General features: G+C 43.6%; 2 protein-coding genes across 2 annotated transcripts; one reads left to right on the top strand and one right to left on the bottom strand.

Annotated features, from left to right (window-relative positions):
* Nucleotides 1-2,545: 2,545 nt before the first annotated feature.
* Nucleotides 2,546-4,579, bottom strand: LOC126568135 (proton-associated sugar transporter A-like). Its single transcript, XM_050224559.1, has 5 exons — nt 4,473-4,579; nt 3,476-4,379; nt 3,110-3,415; nt 2,737-2,832; nt 2,546-2,677 (listed from the first exon to the last, which is right to left on the bottom strand). Exons 1-5 carry the CDS (start codon nt 4,577-4,579, stop codon nt 2,546-2,548), a joined length of 1,545 nt encoding a protein of 514 aa, XP_050080516.1.
* Nucleotides 4,580-7,534: 2,955 nt separating this feature from the next.
* LOC126568071 (neuromedin-K receptor-like) lies at nt 7,535-10,599 on the top strand. The gene is made up of 7 exons (XM_050224481.1): nt 7,535-7,639; nt 7,727-8,078; nt 8,165-8,286; nt 8,373-8,605; nt 8,775-8,875; nt 9,655-9,745; nt 9,880-10,599. The coding sequence occupies exons 1-7, from the start codon at nt 7,555-7,557 to the stop codon at nt 10,597-10,599; spliced, it is 1,704 nt and encodes a 567-aa protein (XP_050080438.1). The 5' UTR covers nt 7,535-7,554.
* Nucleotides 10,600-10,898: the final 299 nt, after the last annotated feature.

Genomic DNA, 10,898 nt, shown 5'->3' with positions numbered 1-10,898 from the left:
TAATACAACTACAATACTCTTGCGACAACACAACCCAGTCCAACCAATGGCTAGCGAATGCAAAGCTACACTGTGTGCATCAAACACAACAGTTTCTTATTAGCACATGAGGAAGTATTTGCTGTAGACACGGTGCATTGATCAACAATTTACTTCCAGTGCGACTTGATATTAAGAGGCTATATCAATAACCAACGTGTTCTCGATGGGACACACAGCGAGTACAAAAGGGCTAAAGCTAATAAGTGTAGGCCAATTACTACTCATCAATGCAAGGATACACAACAGTGGTGGCAAAGGGCCGTGGTAGTGTATTGTTATCTTTGTACTTCATTGCCTGCATGAAATAGTTTATTCAGTCGGATAAAATATCCTTTGAGGCATTGCCTGCGCTGTGTGTAGAAAATGAGCTAAGAGTGTAACAAGTTATATGCCTTTGTGAAACGATTTTAGATCACGAAAACAGGCCGAATTTGACAAAGTATAAAATTTTTTCACTGCTGCATGAAAATTGCGGCTAAGGCTTTAAGCCAATAACCATGATATTTATAGCAAATAATTCATTGTTTATGGCATACCATTGAGTTGCCTTTTCGTGTTTTACGTATGAAATATTTTATATGAATATTTATACTTTCCTCACATTTATTGCAGCTTTCACACAATTTGCCATTCAAACACGATGGAGGCGCCTAATTATTCACCACGAATAGCGCCATTCAAAAATCCACCGCTACCGCCACAGCTATAAAGCAATAAAAAAAATGTACGTGCTTTACCGTCACCGTAAAGGATTATTATGATCAGCCGCAACAAGAAAAGCAAAACGCCCCCCAGCACGTGAATTCAACTTCCTGGCGCGGAAATTCAATTGAACTAGGGTTATATTTAAAATGCGTCTTGTATGTGTAGCTTCTTCGTATCGTTTTGCACACGAAAGCTTACACACCCAGACCGAGCCTCAATTCCGGCACGTACATACACCAACGAACGAAAATCAATTTCATCATATCAACGCGAGCAACAAAGTTCGTTTTAATATGGAAATGTTCCTCCAAACGACGACATGAATTTTATTCCACCGTGCCATATTTTTCCCTCCGCCGTCCGCAAAGTTTCTCCTGCTGGGGGCATTGTTTCACAGTCAGTAGGTAACGGATGCGGCAGAAAAGTTTTGGCAATCTTTTACGCAAAAGTATGCCGTACAAACAGTGAGAGACGTCTCGGGTAGAGAAGCAATTCCGACTTGGTCGCTTACATTGCACATTTGTTTTCAGTTTGTTCTCGGATTTTTGTTTTCTGGTGTGGGAAATACATTTGTTTTGCATCAAATATTCATAATGCTTTTTGAAAATCATTTGAAATGCTAAGATCATAAATAACTTTCGTGAATAAGAGAACATTTTAATTATGTTTGTTTCCACAGAGATTAGAACTTTTCCTATGACTTTCCAAATGGTCAGATTGAAGGGTGTGATTGAATAATGAAATTAGCAATAGAACGTGCCACTCTAGAATTCAATCGTTATGGATCGTTATTAGAAAATATACAATTGAGACTCTTACAGCACCACCAGCAAAAATTTCTGAAATCATGGAAACAGTCAACAATATTGTACAGTCTCGACTTATTTTAAATTCATCGCCTAATTCGAATATACACAAGTAAAATATATTTTCAATCATGCAGCTCGCTTTGTACTTCAGCTATACGCATTGAATTGTATGGGTGAGATTTTATTTTGAAAAAAAAAATAATAAGTACACCAACCATCATGTGAAACTAACTGGGAATATATTAGGCCCTGAGCTACACTCTACCATTTGAGGCATCTTTCTCGCTTGCTCGGGAACTCCTACCGCTTACTACTTTTATGTATACGATGAAAATACGTACACGTCATCGGAGCTACCTAGAAATACATATTCTATCACAAATGTTCTCTACCCGTCACACCGAACCCAATCGCTCTTCCAGCTCCACGTGTCACGAGTACCATTCACCGTCAACATCGCGATACGATGCGTTTCAGGCATCGCATCGGTTCGGCACGAAAAACTTTATCATTTAATTACGACAGACCCATTTTCAATCAATCATTCAGGTTCTGACGGTGTGTGGCCCCGGCCGTGTCTTAGTTTTATCCCCCTAATTGATGTCACATTTCTATGACTGCCAGCTGCCACACATGATGCTGTGCGGATGTGTTTTTCGCTGGTGAAGATGATGTCGCACTGCTCACTCGTTCTACTTGTAGACAACTTTATTAACTCGTACGCGGGTAGTTGGTGCTGGATGGATATGAAGCATCGGTGCGGCATCGCCAATTAAATTGCTATCTTGCGTTCCCTACGTAACGAGCGAACACATGAGCGCTAGGGCAAACGAACCTCCTACATGCGATTGAAGATTGATCCCCATCAATTAGAACCGTATGTCGTACAACAATCGGCCGCTCAGCTCAATTTAACACCCAGTCTTCAAAGCGCTAAGCCAGTGGAACAATTGTGATGAGACAGGGTTCTCGGGTGGGAAAATGGGTATTTACAGACCCATATATAGTACCGACATGGCGGACGTCGCAGCAAGAAAGCTGCATCCACCGGCAGCGAACGTGATGACGGCCGTTGTACCGGCAGCATCGATTAAAACGCCCATCACGAGGGAAACGATTAGCTGCAAAGTGAGACATAAATTAAAACACGGGCCAGTAGAGGTGGCAGGTTGACCGGTACCTGGGCGAGGCATAGAACACTGCTCATCATCGACACGTCAGCACCGAAACCTCGTGGCTCAGTACTTTCCACACACTTGCCATCCTCCATATGGAACTACAGGGAAGAAAAGAAGATGCATTACAGAGTATGTAAGAAAAGATCATTTGGCGAATGTGTCAACTAATAGCTAAAAATATACAATCATCGTCACTATTCATGGTCTACAAGGATTTTGAATGATACATGTTGCATGCTTTTAGGCGTTTTGTACTAAAAATCAATAAAGCGATGCTAGAAAATTTCATACCGTCCATGTAAGCATCTTGCTAGCCTGATCTACTCCTCGAAGCCTTGCTACAAGGCACACTTACAACACGTTACAATTACTTACAGAGTTTTTCGAGTGATAGTGTGAGATCAACAGGAACGGAATGGAGTAAATGGTGGCGTACATGATGCCGGTTAGCGAACAGCACACCATCACAATCGCCCGATTGTGCAGGAAACCCATCGCCAGCATACCGACACAGTGTGCCATCAGGCCGAACACGTACACGGGCCTTGCACCAAGTCTAGCAATCAATTTTTCTATCACCAACGAGTACAGTGAGGCACAGCCAGCGAACAGTGCCATCCCCCAGCAAGCAAATCGAACTCCTTCCTCGTATCGCACCAATTCTGCCGAATGCTCCGGAGCCTACAAGACGAAAAAAGCCTTAAATTTTTTAACCACTTTCTAACACAACGTCGCTCTTACCTGCACATCACCATTAAACACTTCGGCTCCAACGAAATCGGTAAAGTACAAGCAGTACGGTAGATAGCCCATATGGGACAGGAACTGCGTCAGACAGAGAATCTTCATCGAGCGTGGCATCTGTACGGTGTTGCGTATAAACTGCCGAAAGCCAATGCTTTCGGTGAGATTTGTTTGGGCCGTGTACTCATCACCTCGCATACGTTTCATCTCGTTCTGAAGCATAAAGTGTGTAACCGGACGCAACATCTCGTTCTCTTCCTGTACCGGGAGCGGAATCTCGGAGAAGCTGGTCAGTGTGCTTACCAATCCAATCAGCAGTACGATCCAGTTGGCCGTGAAGACAGCGGCCTCGTTACTCTCAAAGTACTGGCCGATAGGCAGCGCACTCCAATCAATTGCACCAAACAAATATCCCAGCATACCGCCCAAACCACCGATCAGCATCATCGTGCTGAGAACTCGTGCCTGGTCCTGTATCGTGCACACCTCCATGGCGTACGTACGGCACAGCCCGTTGGACGCTTCCGCCGAGAAGTCGGTCGTCGTCAGCCCGATAGTGGTGATGGTAGCAATCCACGCCACACTCCTCAGGCCAATCGTCTCTCCAATAAGACGTCCGTGTGGAAGCAACATCATACCGAGCAGCATCGCCACACCAAGGATCATTAGCACGGGTCTGCGTCGGCCCCAAGCTAACCGCAGCCGGTCACTTACGGACGCTACCACCGGCACAAACAGCACGCCAACGATCGGCGGCATTGCCCACATCATCGTCATCAGCGTGTGGGGCAGTCCAATGGCCAGCAGGATCGGTGCAACGAAAGCCGTCTCTGTCGCGTACGTACACTCGATGCCGACGATTAGCAGTGACAGCCGGACCAGCTCCCATCGTGTTTTCGTTCTAAAATTACACCAACCAAAACAACCGAACGTACACGTGCGTTCGTTCAACTCACGCTTTTGTCCACTGTCCACGCACAGCACAGACACTTACCGAAACGTGTGACGATAAGTAGTGGTCGGTTGGGCTTTTGCATAATGGAAACGCCGGCTCAGCATACCTTGCAGCACTTCGTCATCGGTCTGCTCCTTACCTTCCATTCTTTGTTGTGGTCTGGAATGTGACTATGAGTCTAATCTAATCCACCGAAAAAAAAAAAACTCCCGACACTCCCGTATCGTATTGCACCAACTACCGGACAGTCTGATATATCAAAGCACGCTTATCTAATGTCCGGTGGTCCTACTATGTTGGTAGTTGCGTGCGTTACCTACGCTCGATACTTGGTGACGACCACTGACGACAGGCAGCAAAGTTCGGGTGCGTCTGATCGCGCACTCGCACTCTTCGGACACGCAAAACCCGCAACCAAACACAACCGTTGCGAACCGATGAGGCATGCGCAATGAATTCTGGATCTAAAGTTGGAGCACTGTACGCTATCGCGTGTGGAGAGAACATGCCGCGTGTAAGTGGGAGAAAACAGTGAGCATCAACAGTGAGAAACAATGTCCGAAGTCTGCCAAGACGCTTGAAATTGGCTAAACGAAGGCAATCGGCGCGTGAACTACCAGAACGGGTAAAATACAAATACAAACAACGCGTGGTACTGGCCCCAGTGGCTAGGGAACGCCATCAACAAACAATAAACGGACGTTAATTTTTTGGAACGAATGAAATGGAACTATATGGGTCCGCTCGGCTTCTACCGGCGACCCGATGATTATTCGCACGACCATTTCGCAATGTCAATGTCAACCTCTTCCCGTTGGCAATCATTGCCATTTGCCTTGAAAAAATGTTTTCTAATGATTGTTTGGAGTTTGGTGGCGCCTTTCTAGTTGTTTTATGGTGGTGTTGGGGATTTCCACGTTGCGTGTTTGGTTATCTTTCAGTAGCTAAACTGTGGCGTAATTGAAACGTGTGATTTAAGCGACAACGTCACAGGCTAATCGGTGAGCATGCTTTGAAAAGCGATTTAATGTCATGCTCATGCTTGAATCATTTTATAGTACTAAGGATGGTAATTGTGATGATTGCTATTTCTGGTGCATTCGCTCTATCTATTGTAATATCCAGATGTATCACAAAGTAGTCCACCAAATCCTCTCATTAGAGTAGATAATAGCCAAAGACACCACTGCCAGCCATCTAATAAGTCTAGTGGCGAAGTCTTGCTCTTTATCGAACTAGAAGAAGGCCACCAGAGCGTTAGACATCAATAGAAATAAATGTAGATGGCAAGCTATTTGTTTCACGCACGGAAAATAAAGTTTGTGGGTCAGATTTTTCTCTTCCAATGTGAAGAGGGTGATTTTATATCCAGCAGCTTGTGGCTTTTTATTATGCCTTTTTGCATATTGAAGTCATTTTCATCCGGCTGAAACAACTCGTGGTACAAAATTTTAAAGTGATATCACCAGAGGCACATTCTGAACCTTCACAACGTGCCTTAAATTGCATACTTTCAGGCGCACCGAACACAAAGCGAACACGTCCGTTGAAATTACACATACAAATAAAATATTGTACCAAGATAATATGACACGAAACGGAAATACGATACGAAGTTATACAATTACACAATTACCAGCTACAGAACTAGGGATTAAGATCACAACTCATCTGTCTACTTTTGACACTTATTGTCCGGATGTCCGATTGTATCTGCCTGTGCCTAACCCAACGCAGGCGTACCGCAAACTGACGACAGATTGTGCGAAACGAGCTGAAAAAGCGAACCACTCGGTATGAATAATTTAGTATACAAATTTATTTAGACATCGCTTGACATGCATTGTCTCGTTAGTAAAACGTCAATAACTAGCACCGTCAAGCAAGAGGAAATGATTTTTACTCGTTCCTACTAAACTAAACCATACACAATTAAAGCCTAAACTCCACTCAACATCTTTACTGCTGCCATTAAAAAGTTGGTGGAATGGAAAACGCGCCCGTTTTCACTCGCTGCAGCATCAGGAATGTAACTGGAGAACCTTTATTAGCATCACAAAACATTCACCATTCTATGGCGTTAATGATTTCATCCCTTCACGCAGCTACTTCCTGATCTCTTCGCTGGTAAAGTTTGTTCCGACACTTCAAATCCTCCATCCCAATTCCAACAGCCTGCTCTACTTTCACTCGACTGCCCCGATACATCATCCGTACGGCCCTCACGATTCGCTGCAAACCTTGGCAAATTTGTAATTTCGCCACTTCCGAGCGAAGGCGAATGAAAATGAATAGCGCTCGGTCATAAATGTTTATCTAACCGCTCGTCCGCATCTATCAACGTCAGTTGGCTTGGGAAAAGCCGTGGCCATCTTTCTTCCGTTGTTGAAGTTTTTTTTGTGTCTGTGTGCTAGAAGCGACATCGTACCAATCCAGTGTAAGATTTAAACTAGTCGTGACCTTTGTTTTCGCACAAAACTTTTTTCATCTTCTGTGCGTAAACAATAAGCTTCCGTTGGAAGCTTCCGCAGCTACACATCAATCGAAGTGAAGGGGTTGGTAAATGTAAATGCAGAAGTGTTTATCTTGTCAAATTTATTGTTATTATTTTGAGCTTTAACAGGGGTACCTCAGAGGTAGAAATCAACTTGGTAGTTGTTTGGCTCAACATGAAGAAGCTTTTTTTTCGCCATGAATTATGTAACATACGTACGAAAATACATTTTAAGATAAATTTGTCAATTTGGTCTATCCGGAAAAAACAATATTCAATATTGTACAGAGTTTTTCGGATAAACACAATCGTTTTCCGATGAAGGCTGTACGAAACAAATTCGTAAAGGAATAATTTCCGGTGGAGACGCCCAGTACTTTGTATACCATTTGTAAAATTTGTCTTCTTTGAATTCATGAAAGATTGTTTAAGTAAATAAATACATTTCAAGATGTTGTCTTGTATTTATGTATAATTGAGCTACAGATTGCCAAGGAAATAATTAGCAAATAAAATAATCGCAACTTTTAGTTGCACAATACAATCATGATAACACATCGAACAATAAAAAATAACTTTCCACTTCTATCCATTTTTTTTCGCTTCGATCTTGTGCTTTCAGAAATCATGCAAGCAACAGATATCGCGGCATATCACACTGCCTATAACTACACACTCAACCAGTCTGACGTGAGGATAGTCCTTGAGGATGGTAGGCACGCTTGTTCTTAGCACTAACGGAACTTCTGCTCGTTCTGAATAATTTCCAATTCTTCTCCCTTCTCTAACCCTTACCCAGAAAACCTTTATAAAGTCCCCATCGGATTGTTGGTGCTGCTTTCCATATTTTACGGCACCATCAGCATCCTGGCAGTGATAGGCAACTCGCTAGTGATCTGGATCGTCATCACAACCAAGCAGATGCAAACGATAACCAACATGTTCATCGCAAACCTAGCCCTGGCTGATGTGACGATCGGTGTGTTTGCCATCCCATTCCAATTCCAGGCGGCCCTACTCCAACGCTGGAACCTGCCCGAGTTTATGTGTCCGTTCTGTCCGTTTGTGCAGCTTATCAGTGTGAACGTGTCTGTCTTTACACTGACTGCCATCGCCGTTGACAGACATCGAGCTATAATCAATCCGCTTAGGTGATGCCAAGTTGACCACCGACTTGTGTGTGACGATGTTAGCATACAATTTTCTGTTTGTTTTATGTTCCTGTCTCAATTGACAGAGCACGGACGTCAAAAAACATCTCCAAGTTCGTCATCAGCAGCATCTGGATGCTATCGTTTGCGCTGGCGGCACCGATTCTGTTCGCACTTCGAGTACGCCCCGTTTCCTACATTGCGCTGGGTATGTTTCACTGTTACTGGTCCAGTCCTGCAAGTCTCTAGAGGATTCTCTCTCGCTCTCTCTTCTTTCATTTCTTTCCCCCACAGGTGGTATGAACGATACGTACACCAACATCACCGTACCGTTCTGCAAGGTGGTCAACTTTGAGGATGGAGAGATTCTGCTCTATCGCTACGTGCTCGTGCTGGTACAATACTTCATACCGCTGTTCGTCATCAGCTTCGTTTACATACAGATGGCCCTTCGTCTGTGGGGCTCGAAGACACCGGGCAATGCGCAAGACTCGCGGGACATTACCATGCTGAAGAACAAGAAGAAGGTGAGTTTTCGTGAGTGGAAAGCATATGCAAACACTCTTAGAAACAGCTTCTCATCTGTAATGCAAACGAAAGCAGCGAATTTATGCACTATTATCGGATCCTTTTGCGCGACGGTGATGTTATCGTTTCTTCTTTTCCTTCAACTGCAACGCAAAACCTCTACGGTAGGTTATCAAAATGCTGATCATCGTTGTGGCACTGTTTGGCGTGTGCTGGTTTCCCTTACAGTTGTACAACATCCTGCACGTGACGTGGCCGGAAATCAATGAGTAAGTACGGTTATGAATGGGATGTTTCCTGCGCTCGTGGTAAATAGATTTTAAAGTATTTTCCGACCTAGGGGGTGTATGTTGGGATCTTAAATTTAGCTACACCTTTACAAAAATGCAAAAAAAATGTTCAAATCAATGGCAATAAATGTTAAATTGTCAAAAACAATCAAGGATTTACGAGTGTTGTATTGCACATATCATAAAATTGCATACCTTTAGGCGCTTTCAAAGTCCAGTTTTTTTTAAATCCGCAACAGACAACAGAAAGCAAGAGAGATCTCATGCAAAACAGTCTTAATACACGATATTAAATCCTTTTGGCGTAACCTAACATCTCACGGCTTACATTCTTCATTGTGCACAAAATATTTTCTTAGACCCCAAACAATTCTAATGGTTTTTATTGACGTAATCCAAACGTAATGATGCATAAAGACATGCAAGTGCAATTCTCAAAGTGCATTACGAATCTCTGCTGGTTGAACAGTGTATCAACCTAGAGAAGATCGTTTCACATTGCACTTTGTGATGAATTTGAAATCTAATAAATCCGCCATAAGCCCGTTTCACTGCATGAGCCAGTAAACATCAAAAGTATGGCACAAGTTGCATTTATAGCTAGCATAATGAGATATGCAATTGCGATTTCCATTACGCCTGTGTTTATTTGCACACACGACAAAAGCTCCACCATAAAATTTCGTTAGCAGTTTCTTGCACCGCCGTAAACGAGGTTTGCATGAAAGGTTCATTAAATTTTGATTATCTTTTTGCAGATATCGCTTTATCAACATCATTTGGTTCGTCTGTGATTGGCTTGCGATGAGCAACAGCTGTTACAATCCGTTTATCTACGGCATTTATAATGTAAGTACAGCAACGCATGAAACCAAAGCGTTAGCGGCTACCCGGACTAACGCTTTTGTGTTTATGATTATTTTCTATTTGGCTACACGAAACCCAAAACACCAATCATGCCGCCGCCCGTGGTTTTTGTGCAGGAAAAGTTTAAGCGCGAATTCCGCAAACGTTATCCGTTTAAGCGCGATCAAACGTACAACCACAACCACGAATCGGATAAAACGTCATCGATTTTTACGCGCGTCAGTTCGATTCGTTCGACCTATGCCACTTCGTCCATACGCAACAAGCTGAGCACTAACCGATATTCAGCAACAAAGCAATTCAAATTTCCACCACCCAATCAACATTTCCATTCTTCGTCATCATCTACCCACCACAACAACAGTGCCCATCTGCACGAGCTAGCGTTCGGAACGTCAAAGAAGGGGCCCGTAAACTTTGACGGCACTGCGACGACAACTTTCGCCCAAAACCATCCGATCAGCTGGGATCAAAAGATGGATCATCGCTTGGTTGAACATGACAAGCTAATTAATTCGTCAATTGACCGACTAGACCATCAGCTCGCGTGTTCCAGCGCGGACGGCAATGAGGAACACCAGTTGCGAACGGGCAAACCGACCAACGAAGCTGGTGAGAGTCGAACGGCGAAGCATCGAAATGGTTCGTCTCGAGAGTGTGGGACCATCTCGAGCAATTATGTTGATCGGATGGCACTGAAACATCCTCATCCGGACAGTGGTGGTGAGAGTGGCGATGGGGAGCCGAAACCGGGACAACGCTCCGGCGAAGAGCGCGACTCTGGAGGACATTTGTACTGTAACGATTTGGAAGAACTAGGACCGTACTTTGACTGAGTGTCGAGTGTGAGTTCACATGAAGGCAAATGACCGCTTAGCTTAAACGCCCAAATATCGGCTGGCGCCTGGTGAGCGGTGTTGTGAATATTTTATTTATTTTTTACATTAAGTACAAATCGAGCAATGTGTATTAGCTGTGAGCTATTTTGCATTTAAACGAGTTTAAATAAAGCTGCGATCTTAAAATCAACACAACACAACACCGGTGTAGATTCATATTTGAAGCTTATAGATGAAACGTTTGCCTATCTTCTAGAGATGGAAATTTTATTGACGTTGGAAAAAGTTTAACTATG

The sequence above is a fragment of the Anopheles maculipalpis genome, chromosome 2RL, assembly GCF_943734695.1.
Source record: "Anopheles maculipalpis chromosome 2RL, idAnoMacuDA_375_x, whole genome shotgun sequence".
Classification (NCBI taxonomy): Eukaryota; Metazoa; Arthropoda; class Insecta; order Diptera; family Culicidae; genus Anopheles; species Anopheles maculipalpis.
Note: the sequence above shows the minus strand (reverse complement) of the source record. Positions and strands in the feature narration are given on the sequence as shown.